The sequence below is a fragment of the Grampus griseus genome, assembly GCF_964374135.1.
Source record: "Grampus griseus genome assembly, chromosome: 16".
Lineage (NCBI taxonomy): Eukaryota > Metazoa > Chordata > Mammalia > Artiodactyla > Delphinidae > Grampus > Grampus griseus.
In genome coordinates, this window is record NC_139010.1 from 41,404,602 (window position 1) to 41,425,667 (window position 21,066).

At 53.6% G+C, this 21,066-nt stretch overlaps 2 protein-coding genes across 5 annotated transcripts in view; one reads left to right on the forward strand and one right to left on the reverse strand.

Moving 5' to 3' along the window:
* RASSF4 (Ras association domain family member 4) overlaps positions 1-21,066 on the reverse strand; it is a 34,152-nt gene extending 13,086 nt beyond the window's left edge. For 3 of the 4 annotated variants that reach the window (XM_082674131.1, XM_082674129.1, XM_082674132.1), the window contains exons 1-3: positions 20,995-21,054; positions 11,753-11,849; positions 9,660-9,735 (exon numbers count right to left, since the gene is read on the reverse strand). In XM_082674131.1, the coding sequence (XP_082530257.1) occupies positions 9,660-9,735; positions 11,753-11,814 (138 nt within the window). In that variant the 5' untranslated portion in view covers positions 11,815-11,849; positions 20,995-21,054. Of the gene's footprint in view, positions 1-9,659; positions 9,736-11,752; positions 11,850-20,994 lie in introns of all 4 variants that reach the window. The other variant, XM_082674130.1, reaches the window with a different exon arrangement.
* On the forward strand, positions 2,239-3,629 carry DEPP1 (DEPP autophagy regulator 1). The gene is made up of 2 exons (XM_082674134.1): positions 2,239-2,368; positions 2,937-3,629. The coding sequence occupies exon 2, from the start codon at positions 2,964-2,966 to the stop codon at positions 3,588-3,590; it is 627 nt and encodes a 208-aa protein (XP_082530260.1). The 5' UTR covers positions 2,239-2,368; positions 2,937-2,963; the 3' UTR covers positions 3,591-3,629.

A 21,066-nucleotide genomic window follows, 5' to 3' on the forward strand; every position in this document is an offset into this window, starting at 1 on the left:
TGTTCATTCATGGACATGTTTATTCATGGACACCAGCCCCATGATGGACTCTGGGTGGAGGAGATGAAGCAGACACAGCCCCAGACCCTTTGATGCTCTGGGGGCACCGCTGGGGCAGGGGCAGCAAGGCTGGACATACTGAGGCCAGACCTCCAAAGTTGCTGTATGAAGGCTCTGGGGACCTTGCCGTGAAGAAAGAGGCAGGGGGACTTGCTCTGGGGAAGCGAAGGGCTGAGGCAGAGCTGCTGCCTCTGAGGTCAGGGTTAAGCTATGCTGGGGACCAGCTGGCCTGATGTGACTCAGGCCTGGTGTCCCTGCACAAGCGGCATGGGTGCGCCCAACCTGAGCCCCCTACCACTGCTCTACTGCTCCCCCAGCCTGGCCCCATCAGAACGGAGGGGAGGCCCTGTCAGCCTGCAGCGTTCTCTGATCAAATCAGAGAAGCCCAAAGTAGAGAAGAGGGACCTCCAGGGCAGCCCTCACCACGCAGGTGGGGAAGTAACAGGACGAGAACACAGGTCCCGGGGCCTGGACTTTCTACAAGTTGGAAAATCAACCTGGGCCCCCTAATTCTACCCCAGTCAACACTTTCCTCCTCGGTTTAGCCTATTGGCTTATTTGCTAATTGCTAATGAATTCAAAGAGAGCCAGAGAAACAGACAAAGGCTCTACAGAAGCGTCCAGATGGAAGAGCCATGGAGGTGGGACTTGGTATGTTTAACTGAAATCCTGATCACGGGTTGGCCGCACGCCTTGGCCCATGAGAGATACTCTAGCCAGAATGCATGAACTTGGGACTGCCAGCTCCTCCCGCTTGCCTCGGCACCTAGGGTCTGTCCAGCAATCAGACTTCCGACCTGAGCTTCTGTCTCAGTGACTTGCTTTGCATCCCCTGCCTGTGGGAACAAGACAGGTACCTTCCAGGTGGGCCCACGGCTAGGTGGATGACGTGAGGTCTGTCTGAGAAGGGCATGGTGCTGGCTCTCTACAAGGGCTTTCCCAGGGTCACCTGCCTCTCCCTCAGCTGCCTCCTGTGCTGACACACTCATCCCTGGACCCCAGCAGTGGCCTCCCAACGCTGGCCAGGTGTTCCTCGGTCTCCCTGTTAGCTGCCCTTTAGCCCACGCACAGCGGCAAAGTCAATCCTTCAAAGCAGAAGCCAGACTCTTGCACCCTTGTTCAAATCCTGCAGTGTCTGTCCATCCCCTTCAGAGGGAAACCCAGTGTCCATGCCAAACCCACTGACTTCTCCCCACCTGGGCCAGTCATATGGGCCCCTGGCTGTCCCCTGCCCAGCAGACTCTTGCCACAGTGGCTTTCCACATGCTGCCCCTCCAATGGGAACACACGACCCTCGTTTGTTCAGCTCTCTGCTCCATGTCCCCTCTTAGAGAGGACCCTCCTGACCCCTTGACCACAGTGCAGCTGGCCTTTTCTTTGCAGCTGTAATCAGTACCCAACATCACAGCACCCATCCACTGAGTACTTAATTCTTTCCCTCACTAACAGCTAAGCTCTAGGACACAATGATTCGTTCACTGCTTATGTCCTCTGTACCTAGAACAGTCACTGGTGCACAGGAGTACTAATTAGATACCTGGGGAACAAAGAAACAAACCAGTTATCATTTGAAAGCACCACATCTGGGAAGCAGCAAGACCAGGACCCTGCAGGCTGCCCCCGGTTCCAGAAGAAGGTGGGCACATCCCAACTCCCAGCAGGCCCAGGGAGCCTGGCCTTAGCTGCCTCCAGGCTAAGCCCTGCATCGCTGTGTCTGGCAGGGTCCCTCACAGGTGCAGGCCCAAAGTTCTGCAAGAGCGAGCACCGGGCCAGAGTGTCCTGGGGTTGCAGGGTACTAGTGTAAGGTGTAGTGGGGAACACTTCTAGGCGGAGGTGGCAGACCCTAGGGTTGCTTGTGGGAGCCCAGTGGAGCCCTCTGCCTCTCCCAGTGGCCACCCCACCCCTGCCCTGCAGAGTAAACATTCCCAGAATGTCCCACAGGCGCAAAGCCTTGCTCCAAGCTGGGCCAGGCCCCGCCCGCCAAGCTGTTTTCCTCTGAGAGCCTTCCTGAGAACTGCTATTTTTGGCCCGTGTGACGGTAACTGATTGCTGGTGGAAAGGTATAAAAGCAGCTGCCAGGCCCCGAGGTTCGCCAGACAGCTCAGGGAGGGTTCCGCTCTGGACAGTGGCACATCGTACAGGGGCCGTAGCACATCTTCCTCGTCGTCCCCCTCCCAGTAATCTGACGCCGGACACAGGGCTCCAACTACTGGACCCCGATCCCTCTGCTCTGAGCTTCCTGGGGGCTTTCTGTGGACTTCCTTGCTCATCCAGCTCCCCTGCTACCCCCAGACCTCCTCAGCTACAGGTAAGAGACAGCAACTGCCCTCTGGTTTGAGGTAAAACAAAAAGGCGTTGGGTATCTTTGAAGCAGTTCTCAGCCTGGGACGCGCACAGCCTCACTGCGGGTTAGAGACCAGGATGCAGCTAACTGCTAACAACAGCTGCGGAGGGCTTTATATTCATAATGGAATTTCCCATGAGGTGTCAATCCATAAGCTTTTCCCAACGCCCCTGAGAGGTGTATTTTTAACCCCATTTTATGGATGAGTAAGTGGAAGCTTGGAGAGGTGACTTTGCCAAAGGACTCCGAGTCAGGAACTGCTAAGTTTGGTTTTAAACCCAGGTTTCCTCTGACTCCAGTCCGTGAGGCTGGGTTCTCTGATTTGTACAGGTTCCTGAACAACAGTAATGATAAAATCTTAAGTAACGTTAGCAGGAAGAGCCCAGGAGTTCGAGCCTGGTCTTGGATCTGCAGACTTTAAACTGCTCTCAGACATGTGATTCACCCAGGCAGCCTCAGGTGGGGAGGGGACGCAGGAAGGGTGTCAGGATGGCACACTAGTCCCTCACCCCAGTCCTCTGTCAACCAACAGGTTGCTGCTTCCTTGTGGCCGGCAGCCATGAGGTCCCGGCTTTTGCTTTCCGTGGCCCACCTGCCCACAATTCGGGAGACCTTGGAGGAGATGCTGCCCAGTGGGCCTGGAGAGGACCCCCCCGCCTCCCCTAGCCTGGATGACTACGTGAAGTCCATCTGTCAGCTGGCGCAGCCCACCTCAGTGCCGAATGAGGCTGCAGCCAGGGTCCGACCCAGTAGACCCCACCAGCCAGCCCGTTCCCGTGAGAAGAGCTGCACCACTGGGTCCCTACAGGACATCACCACCCGCTTCAGTGGCCAGCAGCCCACACTTCCCGGGGCCAGCACTGTGGACCCTCTGGACTGGCTCTTTGGGGAGTCTCAGGAAAATCGGCCAAGTGGGAGGGACATGCCAAAGAGGACTGGATCCTCTGCTGACCCCTGGGCTTCATGCAGACAGATGGACAGAGGCAAGGCCCGGGGGGCCCCCAGAGGGAGGGTGAGTGATGTCAGGGCTCCAGGGCACTCTCTGCTGAGACTGCAGAGGGACTGGTGCCAGTACTCCCAGGCTTCTGGGCAACCTGGCCAGGATGCAGTTTCCCCAACAAGCCCCCGTCCCAGCAGCGTCCTTAGAACTCTCTATTTGCACCTCCCCGTGATCCATGAACTCTGACCCCTCCCCAATAAAGACTTCTGCAAATCACATACAGGTCTGCATCACCTCTCCACCCTCTCCCTCCCCCCACCCCAGGTGGGCACCGCCCCTGGCAGGTCTCTGGGAGGGAACAGAGCCTCTGCAGAGAGGCTTCCTGCTTTGGCAACTCATAGTGAGACCCCTGCTCCAAATAAGGGCCTATCTCACATGATGTGGTAATCGATACGCATCCCGTCTGCACTACTCCTAACTGGCTGATCACCTCGGGCAAGTTATTTTAACATCTCTTCCTTGGTTTTCTCACAGGTAAAATGGGGGTAATTAATGGGACCTGCCTCCTAGGTTGTGCTGATGAGTAAATGGGCTAAAACGCGCATACATCCTGGGGCGCATGTTACAAGCCCACACATGGAGTACCTGTTGTTTACGTGGCTGCCTCACAGGTGGGGAAATGAGTAGGTGGGGGGAGAGGAGAAGCAAAGGCCTCAGCCCTGGTGGTTTCAGAGCCAGGCCCTGGGCACTCTCAAATCAGCCCCGTGGCTCCCCACACCCCTGCTCCCCCCAAGAGGCCCATGAGCAAACTGGGGGTCTCAGCAAATGCACCTGCTGTGTTTTGGGGGACTTGTCACTGGGCCACCTGCGGGTACCTCAGTGGCTCCACCTCACAGGTCCTGTTGTGTCGTGGGGAGCGTTTTCCCCACGCTGATGGCCAAGACAGAACCTGCACCAGCTAAGCCTGCAGGGCACCAAACAACTGGACCAGGTGGCCCTGTCCCCGCCCGTCCCCACCCTTACCTGCCTCCACCCAAGGGCCACTTATCCGTGGGGCAAAGTGCAGGGTGTTGTCCAGGTGCCCTGCTCTCGGGCAAGTTCAGGGGCCAGGGCCTCACTCCACATGTCCATGGGTCCCCCACAGCCCTGGGTCCCTACATCCTGGCAAATCCCAGTTCCCAGGGGCATCTGGCAAGCAAGGAGGTGAGGGTGAGGGATAGGGGAGGGGGCAGATTGCTTTCCTCAGGGAGACAGGTGAGGCATCAGAGAACTCAAAGAGACAGGCTTAAGACCCATTGCCCTGTTCTCTTGGGCCAAGCCAGAGCTGGCTGCCCTGGTCAGCGTGGGAGGGACAGAGGAGAGGAGGAGGATGCAGCTGGGGCCATGGGCAAGCTCATGGCCAGGTTCAGCTTCCCCCACCTCCTTGCCCTGTGGACTAGCAAACTACTTTGCCTTCCATTTCTCTCTCTCCCTCCCTCCCTCCCTCCATCCTTCCCTTCCCCCCTTTTTCCTTTCTTTCTTTCTGACTTTAAAATATTTTAAAAATTGCTTTGGACATTTACAATATTTATCTGTCCTCTTTTTTTTTTTTTTTTTTTTTTTGCGGTACGCGGGTCCCTCCCTGCTGTGGCCTCTCCTGTTGCGGAGCACAGGCTCCGGATGTGCAGGCTCAGTGGCCATGGCTCACGGGCCTAGCCGCTCCGCGGCATGTGAGATCTTCCCGGACTGGGGCACAAACCCGTGTCCCCTGCATCGGCAGGCGGACTCTCAACCACTGCGCCACCAGGGAAGCCCTGACCTCTTTTATGTGTTTTGTGGGGAGGCAAAATGTAAACCGTGAATTTAAAAGAAAAAGTTTCAGACAAGTAGTTTACTTAGTTTCCTGATCTATAAAATGGGGACAGCAACGCCTGTCCTTCATACCCTACAGTGGTTGGGGAAATGGTACAAATGAACTTGGAGATGGAGTTATAAGCACTGTATACAAATTTTCCAACTGTCACAACCGCTGTGTCTCTGGTTGACTCAAACCTCTGGGTCCCTGACTTTCTCCAGCAAATATGTGTGGGGCAGGCTTTGTCCAGAACGTCCTAAGGAGGTGGTGAGGAGGGCTGACCTGCTGAGCGGGTGCCTGGCTGATGACTGGACGGGTCAGGCTTACTGCGCCAGCCTCATAGCAAAGCGATGTGAAACGAGGATGACGCTGGCTAATCCCCCCAAGCTCAGAAATCACACTGCTGCATTTGGGGAGATCAGATAGGGCCAAGGAGATTCCTGGGCTCTGGGCTCCTCTGCTAATACCCCCGATGTAAAAGAAGCTAACGGCACCTTCAGAAGGTGCCAAAAAAAAAAAAAAAAAAAAAAAGATGAATAAAGGGCTGGGGGAAGGGGCTTCTGGCAGTGTCCCAAGCTCCTGAGGACAGAACAGCCGAACAGAAAGTCCTCGTGGTGGGGCCCTATGGAGCAGTCTCATTCTCCTCCCACCCACCACTGAGACAGGGAAGGGACACAAATGCCCCTCCCGCCTGGAGAGACAGACTGGAAAGCACGCAGGAACCCCCAGGGAATACATCCACGGGCCTAGCACTCACCAGGAACCGGTGGTCTGTCTGTCAACCCTGTCATTCCTGCCTTCAGGCCTTAGAAGAAGAGGGATCATTATAAGAGGGAAGGGGACCCCTGGTGGAGGGAAGGTCCTTCCCTTTCTTGCACTTGTGCAGGGGGCCAGGGGCTGAGGTCCTACACTGGGTGTAGTGTGCGCTCACGCCACCAGGGGGAGCTTTGAGCCTACTCAGAGCTGAGCGCGGGGCGGGGTGGGAGGCTGGCTTTGGCAGCGGCCACACACCACACACCAGGACACCAGGGCCCTACTGCCTCCAGCTCACACAGTCAGCAGTGATATATTTGCCCACTGGCATTTCCGGGGTGGTCCATTATTCTGTAGAGGCACCAACCAGCCTGGTTAAAATGCTTTGCTCTCTTCAAAAGGCACAATTGCTCCCAGTTGATCACACTTTTCATTGTAAAACAAGCAAAACGATCCCAAAGGCAAGGTTTACAATGAAGGAAGCTACTGCTCCGGCCTCCTGAGCGGGAATCCTTTGTTCCTAGTTCTGTAGAAGCTGGGGGAAAGTTCACAGGGAAATGCCTGCCCCAGGGTGTGGCCCCTGCCAGTGACACATTTCATCTCTCTGAGTTCCGTGGGCCCCAGATGAGACAGTGGACAAGAAAGTGCCCCAAACTGTAGCAGCCAGGCTGAGGCTGCTCCGGGGCAGGCCCAGAGACAACAAGCTGGGTGGGAGGGTCTCTTGCAGAGCCCCTTGCAGCGCTGGGAGGGCATACCCGAGGCTGAGCTCCCCACGCTTAGCTTGGGGATCGAGCTTGGGGGGCAGGGGTGAGAAACCGCTTTCCGAGTCCCTGAGTCCTGGTGAGTCCTACTCAGTCAAGACCTCCACAGACCTCTGAGCTTAATGCTGGCGATGGTATCGCTGTATTATACACTTCTCTGCTCAGGCCTTGGAGCCACGCCAGAGCCTCTGACTTCCTTCAGGGTCATCTTGGGCCAGAGACTCTAAGAGTCTCAGTTTCTTTGTTTGGAAAATGGTCACTCCTCCCTCACAATGCCCTCGTACTACAATAAATACAACAGAGGCAAAGCTCCTCTGGTCTGCCCTGCCCTCAGCGTCTGCAGTGCCGGGAGAGCCCAGTCTCGGGTGGCCCGGCAGCAAGTTCTAGGAACTATGAGTCTCTGAGGCCCAGAAGGTCCCAGGTCAGCAACCTGAGGAACTGCAGAGCCCCGGACGCTGGGTGGTGGGGGAGTCACCCAGAGATGTCGTGCCCCAGGACCCAGTCACGCATTTCAGCATTAGAACTCCCGACTCCCAAGCCGGGAGCCTGTCTCTATGGTGGCGGTCACCTCCCAAAGACACACACTCCCTCAGGCAGGCACACCTTGGCTGTTAAAGCTGCAGAAGGTTCCTGAAAGGTACTTTCCGGCTCCAGTGAGATCAGGTCAGACCCTCACACCTTCTTTAGGGTTAGGAATATGAAAATCCCTGCCTGTGGGATGTTAAGTTCCTGCCTTTGGGGCCAGCAGGAGCGCCTCTTCCCCACTGCAGGGTCCTATACTCCTCCATGTGGACTGTCCCATCACACAAACAGGTCTGGGGCTTCCCTGTCCCTCTCCCCACTCAGCTGTTCCAACAGAGGGGATTGTTTTGGGGAATCCCAAGTGCCAAGATCAAGCTCTTAGACTGGCTGTTCTCAGACTTGGCCTTCATCAGAATCCCCTGGAGGACTTGTCAAAACACAGCTGGGAGGGTGAAGAGTTTCTGATTCAGCAGGCCTGCGGGAAGGAGGGTGATAAGAATTTGCAGTTCTAACCAGTTCCCCGGTGATGCGGAAGCTGCTGGTGTGGGGACCACATGTTGAGAACCATCATGATCTTAGAGCAATCCCTGGATGGCCCAGAGCTGAGGAACGGAGTCCAGTCAGAAGACCCCACCCCATGCCTTCAGCACAAGAACTGAAGTGGGCCCAACTCCTCACTTAGCAGTACAGATCAAAACTGCCCAGCACGCTGGGGCTCAGGACTCATCCCAACGTGCTCCAGGCCTGCATCTGCTGGTTAGTTATCTAATACCTATGCACAAGTACCACCCCATGCCTAGCGGAGGGGATGCAGGACTAGTAGGGCACTTGGCCCAGGTCTAGGGGCTTATCACTCAAGTAAGAAAAGAGACAGCGAAAGCAGAGATAGCAGGATGCTAGGATGAGAGCCCTGCGGGCAGCAGTAAGGAGCTGGGCCAGGGCGGGCTGCTGAGACAGGCGTCAGAGGCTGCTCTGCAGAGGAGTGCGAACACAGAAGCATGCAGAAATTCTGAGGGGTGGGGAACAAGTTGTCAGGGCTGGTCCCAAGGCCCCACGCAGGGTGGGTGGGTCAAGGGGAGGCAGAGTGTGAGGTCTGTGTCATTCCAGGTTGTCACAGGCAGCCTAGCACTGCCTGAGCCAGGAGCTAGCAGCCTCCCTCCCGTCCAGGCTCCTGAACTGTGTGACCCTGGCCTGGCCTGGCTGATGGAGGTCACCTCCCTGACACTGACTGGCGATCCCCCTGCTGCCCAGAGCTGCCTGCACCTCGGGGCTCACCCTCTGTTCTAGTAATTACAGAAGGAGATGTGTGGTTGTTTGAAGAACTAATGGAAGCGAGATTAGTGAGCAGAGTGGCTTCCGCCTGCATGAAGTCTCTGTGGGTTGCCGGGGCTTGAACTGTCCGTTCCCATGTTCAACAACAGAAGGGGAACTCAGAGGCCACTGGCCCTTGCCAGACACTGATGGGCTAGAGAAAATTCCAAGAGTCAATCCGATCTCAACCGTGGAAACCTCCCAAAATAAAGCCTAATCACGATCACGATAAGACACCCCATTTTGGCTTTTCAAATGCCCCAGTATCCCGACCAGGGCTCCCATGTGAAAGATTTGGAAGTTCTAGATGGTGGGTGGCAAGACCAGGCCTTCAGCTGATCTGCCCGGTGAGCAGCTCCCCGAGCCTGGGCCCTGCTGGCCACTCCCTGGAGTCCAGCTGGTGCCCACGTGCTTGTATTTGGCTTGTTCTGTTTAGGCCACACAGTGCTTCGAGGTTTGGGAATTCCACATGAAATTCCAGATACCTAGCTTCCTTTGAAAAATCAGGAAGGGTCTGGGTGTACCAAGCCCACATCCCTGCACAGCTGCCCTGGGTTTGATCTGACCCGTGCTCTCCAGTGTCCTCCACTCCCCACGCCCACCCCGCCTCTCAAGTGCAGACCTTCCTGGCCCTGTAAGCATCTTCTGGGGAGCTCTCCTCTATCGCAAGGCTTTCCTCTTGGTTGACAAGCACAGAGAGGCTGCTTTCACTCCTGCATTGCCCCGTGAACTTGGGCAAGCCAGGGCCTCGTGCTGAGTTCCTCATCTATGCTGGGATGAGCAGAGGAAGCACTGGACCGTGTGGTCTCAAAGATTTCAGACTCCAACGTCCCGGCCTTCATGAAGACAAAAGTCCCAGGTGGAAGGAGAAGGCCCACAAGGGGATTTCCATCAGCTCTGCATTCTCATGGGGATGGTCCGACCCTCAGTACCCCTTGCAGGGATCTCAAAGGAGATAACCTGGTCCCCAACTCAGGGGATGGGTGACCTTACAATTTATTATCCAAACTGGACACTCAGAGTGAAGGAAATGGTCTTTAGAATTACCCTTGATTAACAGGTATAAAGCAGCACTATTTTTGGCAAGCCAGGATAAATGGTGACCCTATGAAAAAGAAGAGAAATGGGCCTTACCTCTCTGTGTCTCAGCTGAAAGCTTCTGCCCTCATGGTAGCAGTTGTAGGTTTTCAGCAGGCTTAAGAGCTCTGACCTAAAAAAGGTAAAGACACACATATGCTCTTGGAATGTGGTGGGGCCTTGGATAAGGCATCTGGCTTCGCTGGGCTCAGTTTCCTCATTTGTAAAATGGGCATAATGTACACATTTTGCCAACAACATATAATCCATTGAGAGACTAGACTTTGCCATCAGACACACACCCTTTGGTCTTCTAAGGAGTTTCGCAGATCATCGCTCCTGGAAAGCCCGGGGTGGGGCTGCGAAGGAAGCAAAACTCACAGAGGGGTCCAGGTCAAAACTCACAGAGGGGCCCACGCTATTGTACTTCTAGGGTGTTTGCACAATTTCACTATTATAGATAAGAGTTCCTGACAATCTCCCTGTACCTTACTTCTGAATCACCTTCTCAGAATAAGTCACTTGGGCTTGGATAATTGGCATTTTAAAGGCTTCCTGTTTCTCCCCATATTTCTTCCTACAAGGGTCTGGGGTGGCTGCTATGAAGGTACCACCAGGGTGCCTCTTCCCCATCCTGACTTCCTGGACGTGTGATCATGGGATGAAGGTGACAGCCCCTGAGAGTAAGATCCTGAAGGCCCGAGGATGGCTACTCTGTCCAAATGCTGTCTCCCCAGGATAAAGGGAAAGCCACAACTTGTGCCTTGGCCGAGGTGTGGCAGAGAGAAAATGAGGACAGCTCCCTGTACCCAAGCTGGGCTCTGCAGGACAGTGCAGTCCAGTAGACATGCAATGCAAGCTACACACATCATTTTAAATCTTCTAGTAGCTATACTACCAAGGAAAATAAAACAGGGGAAATTAGTTTTAATAACATTTTATTGAATCCAGTGTATCTAAAATACTATCATGTCAACGTGAAATCTACGTAAAAATTATTAATGAGATTCTGCTCATTATTTTATTTTGTAAGAAATGTTCGTTAGCTGGAGCATCTTTTATATTCACTACATCTCTCCAGCCACAGGTCCCGTGCTCGGCAGCCACATGTAGTTGGTGGCTCCCCTACTGGACAGAGATGCTCTTGAACCTCTCAGGTACTGCTTTCACCCACACTCGAGCAACCCAGGGCCTGGATGAGAAAAACACGCTCTGGTGCTCTGTTGTGCAGCCCTGTGTGATGTGGGGTGATGGTAACTGACAAGGGAACCCATTTACAACTTAATGGCATTAACAATGCAGGATTCAATACTGCATGTTCACTGTGCTTGTAAGTGTGCAAACACTGAACATAAAATTGTTAGGATACATACATGTATAACATATCTAAATCATGTATGGTTGTTATTATGACTTTTTTCAAAATGATATTTAATATTGTTACATTGTTCTTATTATCGGATTTAAATAAGGAAAATGATGGTGTGGGAGCACTGTCTGTTTTCTCAGGGTCTTTAGTAGGAGGACCCCAGCGGGCAGGTCCTCAGCAAAAGCTAGTCCATTTCAAGGAGGCTTGCTTTGTCTTCAGAATGGCAGATAGGAGCTACCCAAATTTAGAAAATACTTGGACTCAGACTTGAAAAGCAAGATAAAATGAAAAAATACACTTTTCTTTAGTTCAGCAATGAACTTGGAAAAGTATCCCAAACAGTTTTTTATGAGACCAGGAGTCTCATCATAAACAAAATAAAATAAATAAAAATAAGCTGAGAAAAATATACCTTTTTAATAAAAACTCAAAACTAGTTTTGAGGTGTTTTTTTTTTCCCTGAACTGTTTAATGCAATAAGATGTTAGTATTGCTCTAGTTTTTATATAAACTAAACGCCATCTCTGCAGGTTCACAGCAGGCACTGTCAAGCTTTCCTGCTTTTGTCTGCCCAGGGAGGCGGGGGTCAGACTCATGCCTTGATCCTTGATCTCCAAAGCACTTCAAAAAGAAGTGCTCTCATCACTGTCCCTGGGGCAGGCGCATCACTGTATCTACAAAAAGTGCCCAGAATTCCTCCACCCACAGGCTGCCCATGGCAGGGGAGTGGCCACGGGGGAAAGGCAGGCATGGAGACCCCTCTTGGCTCACAATGGCTTACTTCAGAATGGACTTGCTGTCGCTGATGGGCACGTGAGAACTGGGTGGACAATCTTCCTTCATCTTCTGCTGTTGTCTGCAGACTCGGAAGTTACCTGCTGGTAGACAAAGGAGGGCCCACAGACACCTAAGCTGGGAGGAGTGATGGCCAGGGTGGCGCCGGAGCCTTGGTGCAGAGGCTGCAGCTTCTGCCTCACCTCCCACCTCCCCACCCTCTCACGTGCCCACGCCCCAACCCCTACCTCACTCCCACCCCACCCCCGCCCCCAGGTACAGGGCCAGACCTAGAGGACTTCATGGGACCCCACACCCACACGCGTCAGCCCTGGCAGGGCAAGGTCAGAACCGCTCTATTAGCCCCCTTCCCAAAACCTCTTCATGAGCCCCAGGAATCAATCAATCTCCTCAATATTTCAGATTATATGCTTTTTTTCTTGATGGACACCCTGAATGATGCTTTCTACCTTGATTGCTCCCTCAAACCTCTAAGTCACCCCTGGCCTTTCTCCTCCGTTTCCACGGAGCCTGAGGTGGTCCCCCCATCACTGCCTTTGGAGTCAACACACCTGGACCAGCTCTCCTAGTGACGGGCTAATCGGTACCATGTTCACTACATGCTGGAGACTGTTGAGCATATTCTATGAATTATCTTGTTTATTCCTTACAACACCATTATGAGGTAAGTACCATCCTATTCCCATTTCACGGATGAGAAAACAGGGACAGAAGTTAAGTACTTGGCCCAAGATTCCCAGTGAGTAACTGGCGAAGTCACCAAACACAAGCATCTAGACTCCAGATGCCGGTCTCTTAGCCCCTTCTCTATACTGAAATCGGACAGTAACTTAAATCCTCAGACCCTTCATTTTCTCATCTGTACAAAGGAGTAACCTCTATCCTATAGGATTGTTCGTGGACTCACCCATGAAACTGTCTCTGTCTCTTCTCATTCACAACCTGGAAACGTTTGTGGCGCTTCCCAAGCCCTCCTGGGTTTCTTTCACAGCGGGTAAATCCCCTAGAGCTTTCTCTACCCTGCTGGCATCCTCCGTATAGATTCTTCTCTCCGTCTCTGCATTGTTCTGGCTGAGCACTCTCTTATCAAGGCCCACTATGTGTCGGGCACTGAGCCCCAGCTTCACACACATGCATACTCTAACCTTGACCCTGCCTCTACCCCCGCTTCTCCCAAGTTGCTGCTAGTAATCTGAGGGGTTTAGTTACCCTGGGAGGTGGCATGGACAGGGCACACAGTGTGTCTTTCACACCATGGAGCTTGCTTGGCTCCTTCACAAAAAACCCCCAACATCTGTTCACACAAACCTGGCTCAATCACGTCTTCCTGACCTGTGTGTGTGCCAGTGCTACTGGGGGTGGGCGGGAGGTGGTCAAGGTCAGGTCCAACTGCCGTGTTATCGGTGACCTCAGAGCAGAGCCCGTCGCGGCGGAGGGGCGCTGACTCTGACTAGCCCAGCACGCTCTTGCCTGCTGGCTTGATCGACCCACAAACAAGACGTACCAGCCTTCTTGTGGCCACATCAGCCCTGAATGAGCATTTGACGCTGGAGGCAGGGGACACACCGCTGGCGTAGAGAAGGGGAATGGTTTGAGAGAGGTGGGCTTCCCAGTGACATCAGAATCATACCCTAAATTCCTCCCCTCTGCCTGAGTCTACAGGGAGGCAAACTGTGGCCTGCAGAGAGGGCAGGCCCCCGGCTGTGGCCAGCAGCCAACCCTACCTCTGTAGGGCACAGGGCATTGGCACCGTGGGGGCCTGGAGCTGGGGACTCCCAGCTGCCTTCTTCTTGGCCTATTTCAAAATAGAGTTTCGGTTCCTCAGCACCTCAGATACCCTGTGGAAAAAGTGATCTGCCAGGCTCCCTCTCTGGGTCCTTCCTCAAATGCTTCCAATGCAGAAGCTGGCTTTAGCCCAGGGCAAGGCTGGGTTTCTCCGTCAACACCGTTTCTGTGGGTCCATGACACAACTGTCTTGCTTTAAGCCAGCTCATAACGGGAAGGGCTGGATTTACCCAGAAATAACAAGAGATGGTTTTTTCTCTTGCCTTCCTCTGTAGCCAGCTTCTCTTCCACTCCCCCCACTTCCTGCTCTGAGCTCCACAGTTCCCCTAATGGGTTCTATGCTTTTTGTCCCCTTTGGGCTTTTACAGCCATTCTCTGCTCAGAACCCAGCGTCGTCCTCGTCCTATACCCTAAACCGTCGCTTGCCAGGCAGCCCGTGCCGGAGCAGACCCCTTCTGCAGCAGTAGCAGCAACAGCTCCTCTCTGGCCTAGTTCCTGCTCTCGGCTCTCCCCTGCAGGGCTGGCCTCTTGTTTGGACTCTCCCAGGAGAGGAGGAGGGTGGTGTGGCTGGGATGTTGCTTTTCTGCCTCACCACTTGTTTCCAGCACGGAGTGCAAGCCTGGGACGCTGCAGGAGGTCCACAAATGGCTGTTAAATCATTGGACGAATACAGAAAGCCTCATGGGGTCCCCCAAAGTCAACTTTCGAGAGTTGTGCATACACAGCTGGAATAAATCATGCAAAAGTCTCCAGGGGCCGGGGAAGTGACTCAGCTGTGGGACACTGGTCAGGGCACTTGGGGACACATTCCTCTTCCAGAGGGGCAGATCTTCTGGTGTTTCACGAGAAGCCAGACATCTGGATTTTTATGGGCTACATTTTACTGTTTAAAGTTGGGTGACTGTGGTAGAGACAATTACTGCCCCTGGAATGATCACATGATAGCTCCCATTCCCCAGCCCCCTGCAGCTATGGGGCCATGTGACGAGCTCTGCAAACAGAAGTGTTGTTGTCACTCCCAGGCCACTGCATCTGAGCCAATGCATGAGCCTGTGGCTCTCCTGTTCCCTGTCGTGGTGACCCAGAAAGCCACATGTCCCAGTAAGTACAGCTTCCTGATGGTCAGCCTGGGTCCCAGAGTGCTTCTGCGGATGCCTCTGCCAATCCGCAACGAATATGGACTGGGAAAGAGAAATAAACCTCTGCTGTGTTTCAGGGATTTGTTACTGCAGCATAACCTAGGCTATCCTGACTGATTCGGTAAAGAATAAAGTTAAAATGAATATATATATGTATGTATATGTGTCTATGTGTGTGTGTGTGTATGTATGTGTGTGTATAACTGCTGATGCATGACATGACTCCATTTATGGACACTGTATTTCTCCCAAAGCATGTGGGGAATATGCCCATTTTGCTCTATTTAGTAGGGACACTTACAAGTGGAATTCTCTATATCAAGCAGTGATTAGTTATTAATAGAAGATGCTTCTTAAAGTGTTTTGGGCTGGGAGCTGCGAAAGACCCGTGTAGCTTCAGTTGCATGCTTTTTCCTCTCTGGGCCTTGATTTTCCCATCTGTACAATGAGAATATCGATCTCCAATGAGTTAGAAATTTTCTCAACTGTAGAACTCTTTGTTCAAATGTAACAGTTATGCAAATCAGATTAAAGGGGCTGCTCTGGTTGAAGGTGAGGTGCGTGGCGGGGAGCCCCATCCGTGGCTTTGCCTAGGGCTTTTGATAATACTGTGCTGAGTAACACAGGAGAGGCTCCCTGCAACGGCCTTCTGGAAGGCTTTGCCCTCAAGAGCCTGCTTATTTAAAGGACACAACCAAGGAGCCGAGTGTCTCCAGCTGGAGTTGGGTGACATCAGCTGGGGGAGATAGCTCAGAGGGAATCAGGAGGAAAGTGCAGAAGCGTCCTGGATTGCAGAGAGCAAAGTGAAAGGAGAAGGTGGCTCGTAGGGTAAACAGCTTATGTGGCAGGGACAGAGAATGGGGTACACCATCCCAGGTGAGGGAAGGAGATAAGTGAACAAGGCTGGGGGGAGGCAACGAACTGAGGGTTCTTTCAAATTGCCGGGCGGGGTCTGAGCCTTATGGGGGGGGGGAGAACTTTGCTCTATAGAAAAACAATCTCTTCTTTGAGAGAACCACATACTGCTGTGTCCTCTGACATCCATCATGTGCGCGGCCCGAAGCCAGTCTCATGGTCTCTGGTTCTCACATGTCCCATCCCCCCACCCCAACTCGGTAACACCTCCATCTCCTTGTGTTCCAGACCTGAGCTCTGGGGTCACTCTCAGAATTCCTCTCCCAATGCCAGCACTGCATTTGTGCCTCCTTTACCCGACTGGAGGTAGAGGAGGTTTTCATTGATTTTGATACTCCCAGTGTCTTGTCTGGTTCTCAAGTGAGCTGCATGTGTACCTGAGAGGCATCCTGGGGGTAACCTGAATGAGAGAGCTTTGAGGGACAGCGGGCACACAGACCCCGGGAAGAAAGGCAGCTGAGATTTCTCTCCATTTGGAACGTGTTCCTGAAACCGCCCGTTAAACACTCACTGTCCTCATGCGTTGGGCAGGACTTAAATGAATCTCCAGTGGAGCGTTTTTCTACCTTTTAAAAAAGGACAATCTTAGCTTTAAATAAAGCCCTAGGAGAAGCTTAACACACAAACGGATTAAAGCGGGGCTGCTTTGGTTGAAGCAGGAGTCGGGGAGAGGACGGGCTGGCCCACCACCCAGGCGCAGGCTGCAAAGCACAGAGTGACAGGTGCAGCTGCGCAGGCCAAGCCCTGTGGCTCTCGGGAGTCCAGCCTTCCTTGTCCCAGCCTGCTCCCCTCCCCCAGGCCCCAGGGCACAGAGCTCAGGCCTCCACACTTGCTTCCCTGGCTGGAGGAGGCTCTGTCCCCAACCCGAGGACTCAGGCTGCGCCAGGGCTCCCTGTCCCCCGGAGGAGGGGCCCCAGGGCAGCAAGCCAGCCCTGGTTACCTGTCCCAGTGAACAGGCAGTGGATTGTTTTCGCTTTCCACTTCAGCAGCTGCTCTGCCAGCCGTGAGGAGGGGCTGCTGAGGACAGTGGGCCCGCTGCCTGCCCTCGCTTTGTCCCTGTCCTTTGGTCTGGGACAAAGGACAATGAAGCCTTTAAAGCTGCGGCCCATCTTTCCTCTTCTGGGGTCACGGAGCTGCTTATTATGGGAGAAGGCAGCTCTGCGGCTCCTCAGGCCATCACTACAGCCCACTTCCTACCGGCGAACGGCAGAAGGAGAAAAAGAAAGCTAACGCGATGGCATTTTCATGAAGCTGCATCCACTGCGTTCAAAAGCCTTTTATTTCAAGACGACGTGCTGCCTACTTATTAGTCCTACGATGCCCTCTCTTTCATAAAAGAGTGGCAATGATAGATGGTTGTTGTTGTTCTAACTCGGCAAAGTGGAAAATGTATCGGCATCCAAATTAAAACGTTCTGAGGATGTCTGTGAAATCTGAGTGCTTGGTAACCTCTGTGCTAACATCTTATAAAATTATGACTCTGAAGTTCTTCTTTAGGCAGGATTAAAATCAAGTATGTAAAGACCGTGACATGGCGAGTCCAAGAAAGAGGATGGAGCACGTGGGGGCACGGCTAGGAGCCTCTCAGCCCAGGCTGCTCAGACCAGAAGGAGGTAGGAGGTTCCTAGGGAAAGGGCAGTTGCTGGTGACACTGCCATGCATTCCTGTGAAGGCTGGGTCTCCTGCTCTGCAGTCCGTGGCTGCACCTTTCAAATGCCAGCCAGGGCCAGCAGGAAGGTGGCGCAGAAAACAATGAACCTTTAAGTGGGCCCTCCCTAGCTAGCACCTGTTAACCGGCAAATGGCAGGAGGTTGGCCAGGGAAGAAGCTGTAGTGCCTGCTGGTACCAGCTGCCTCTGAGAGGGGGTCTGGCCAGACACAGGCCACCCCTTGGCAATGTATTTTTGCCGAGAAAGCCAGCTGTTGGGATGCGGATGGCGGGCAGGGACACAGCAGCTGCAGCTTCCATTCCCTTCCACAGTGCTGTCCTTGCCCTTCCTCACTCCTCTACCTTCACTCCCTGGGCTTGGCCACACCCTCCCTGCCCCAGCCCTGGTGGCTGGAAGCCCAGGGGGACGTTGTGCACAGTCCAGCTGGAGTCGAGGGAGAGCAGGAACGGCAGCTGCAGAGCCACCCATTACCTCCACTCGCCGCCTTCCCCTTGGTCTACCCCCTGACCCCAGCTCACCTTTACTGTATCGTCCCCACCCTCGAGGTCCTGGGCTTCCACCAACACTCTCCCTGAGGCTATCCCAGCACCAGGCGCCCTGACACCATTGCTCTTCCTCTGAAGGGCCCGGGCCTCTGCATCCAGGCAGGTTGGCCCTCCTCACAGCTTTCTGACAGTCGCCACCTAGAGGCGGTGCTGCAACCAGACCCCTGCAGCCAGGTCTCTGGCTTCTGCCCTCGTTTTCAAGGCCTGGCACCCTGGGGCAAGAAAGCATTTCCCATCCTACTGCTTCCCCTTACATACATATTCCCTGGCCCCGCGGGATTCTCCCTCCCCAGACTGAGCTTAGCTCTTGCCTATGGAAGAAGAGATCTAGGAAAAAAGGAATCCTCTCAGCTATGCTTTTTGGGCCAAACAGGTACTCAGAATGACCACTGGTTAATATCCCAATGGCCCGGAGCCAGAGGTGCCGGCCCTCCGAGTGCCCAGTGCCAGCTGCTGCAGGGCTGCACTGGGTGCACAAAATCGCTGCCCCTCTTCGTCCCCCACATCCTCTCATCCCCCCAGCCAGCGCTACCCACTGCACCAGACCTGTGTGCTGCATGCAGCTGCTGGAGGTGGTTTCCTGTGAGACACGGTTCGGCTCAGAATATTCTGGGTCATGGAGCCCTCTGGAGTCTCCTGAAAGCTTAACACACTGTCTCCAGAAACATGCCCGTGTGTGCACACACACACACACTGAATTTGCACACCATTGCAGAAGGATCAGTAAGCCCCTGCTCATGTGCTCCCGGACCTGCAGGTCCCAGGTTAAGAACTTCTATTGAAATGTGCCACAGCAAGGGAGAGGAGGCAAAGGGGCATACTAGAGAGAAGTCTGGGTATGAGCTTCGCTGGGGTATCAGCTTGGCACATGACTTCAATGTGTTGTGACATCTCTCGGGCCTCAGTTTAGCCAGGATTGCACTGGCAGCTGGATCAGAGTGTCTTTAGGTCTCTTCCTAGCTCTTTGGCTATGGGGCTGTATGACACCCTCGACTCCACCCCCCAAGGTCAGGCAAGGCAAGGGAGGGGGGCTCCAAATCTCTCTAAGCAGTACATCCTGGGGAAGGAGGTCAGACAGCCAGAAAAGGAGACTGAGCAAACTGCAAGTTCCCCTTTAAAAAGAGTGACAAAACTGCAGAAGCTTCGGGAAGTGCAGCCACTTCCTAGTTGATTTTGATTTACTTTAGAACAACTTGAAAATATTTTCTTCAGTGCACTCTGTGAGAGAATAACCACCAGCCTTTGCAAGGATCTGGGTTTAAAGCTCTGCTCTGGGATTCTTTAGCTGTGTGACCTTAGGCAAGTCCCTTTTCCCTCTCTGAACCTCAGGTTCCTCATGAGCTGAATCGCTAACTGCTGTGAAGGTGAATGAGGAAACAGGTAAGATGGGCCTCATATGGGGTTCACCCATGATAAACAGAAGTTCCCAGTAGAGGTCATAGTGGGAGTCAGGGTCTCCAGAGAGACAGTGAGGCTCTGGAGATGGGAACCTGGGACTCAGATAGGATGACAGTCCTCAGCAGGAGCATCTGTGAGCCACAACATCTGGCTGAGTTCACTCTCAAAACCAAGATCAAGTCCAGAGTGCTTTCTGGTAATCAGAGTCTCCCCTTTGAGCCTTTGCATTTACAGGACCTGAGCTATAACACACGCCTGAGTTCTGTTCATGTTCTGTTGTCATGGGTCATTGTCCAGCTGACCCTCACCCGGGGGGACCCTGGACCTCACTCTATTCTCAACCTCCAGGCCACTTGCTGGAGTCTCATGGTGGAAATATGGTCCCACCTCCCGGCTTTCACACTGACACTTTAATCCGTGGCCTCAATCTCACTTTCCCTGTAAAGTCTCAAACCACAGGCACTACACACAGAGGGAATAATGACAAAAACTAATGAAAACGTACCGACAGTGTTGAAACACACCCCATTACAACTTCTTAGCCAGCAATTTTGTGACCTAGGTTTAAGGAATTCATCTTCTCTTCTCTCCCTTCCCCTTCCTCTCCTCTCCCTCCCCAGTATACCCCCTGCCCCCCACCCAGCACCTCCCACCCTGCTGGCAGCAGCTCAGGAATTACTCAGGGGAGCGGGGGTGGGGGGGCAGGCAGATTGGCATTTTAGCTGTAGTTAATATTTACTCATGGCTTCTGGCAACAAATCTTGATTGTGCCGTGAGCAGTTAAACTAGATAGAAGCCAGTGAGGATCCTTCCTGCAAGTGCAAGTCCATGGCTTTGGAGTCCAACCTGCTTGGGCTAAAATTCCAGAATCCCAGCCCTCACCTGTTGTGACCCTATTTAATTCCTCTGTGAAGTGGGATTACTCACAGCTCTCTTTTCAGTGTTTCAAGAAAACACTGGCACTGGCCTGGCACTGATCCTGGTGTGAGAGAAGGCCCTCACTCCCCCAGGCCAGATGAATAAAAACAAAGGCATCTGTCTGGAGTGGGAAGTGCAGGACACAGTCAGGAGCACGGGGGCGAGCAGAGTGGCTGGTAGGGTGAGCTCTGAAGTCAGTGGGTGAAATGAATGAGACCTGGCATAACAAGCCCTGGGTTAAAATCCTGACTCCACCACTGACTCATCTGGGTAAAACTGGACAATTCCATAACTCTTAAAGCCTCAGTTTTCTCATCTGAAAATGGGGATAATGAAAGTATCAAGGCTGTGAGAAGTAGGTGGCATACGGTGCTAAAGCTCTTAGCACAGGTCTGGGAACGAGGCAAATCCTCTATAAATAGCAATTGTGAGGCCCTGCTTCTGCTATTATCTTGGTGCTCATGGTCTTCCATCCATGAAATCTGAGAATTGTGCCAGAGGCACTTCGAGCCTCTCCCCCCAATTCTAAGATCAACACTTCTAGGATATTGGCCAAGATGAGAGACAAGGTGGGCAAAGATGTAGCCTGCTGCCGCGCACACACCTGCTGTGCTCAGGTTTTAGCCTCTAAAGTGCCCTCTCCTTGGAGGAGGTGCCTGGCGCAGTGCTCACTCTCAGCCTTGGGCCCGAGGTTCGCAATACGCCAGGCTGGCAGAGGGAGGGGACTTCGCACGCGGCAGCCAAGGGCACCAGTGCCCAGACTCCGGAGCCCCTGGCTGGGAAGGTCCTGGGCTCGGGCGGTGGGCGGAGGTCGGAGCTCCGTGGACGCCCCGAACTCTCTCGCCCGTGCATCACTCACCGTCCACTCATCGCGCTGTCCAGAAGCCGCTGCTGGTGCCTTGCCCTCGCAGTCACCGGAGACGCATCCGCA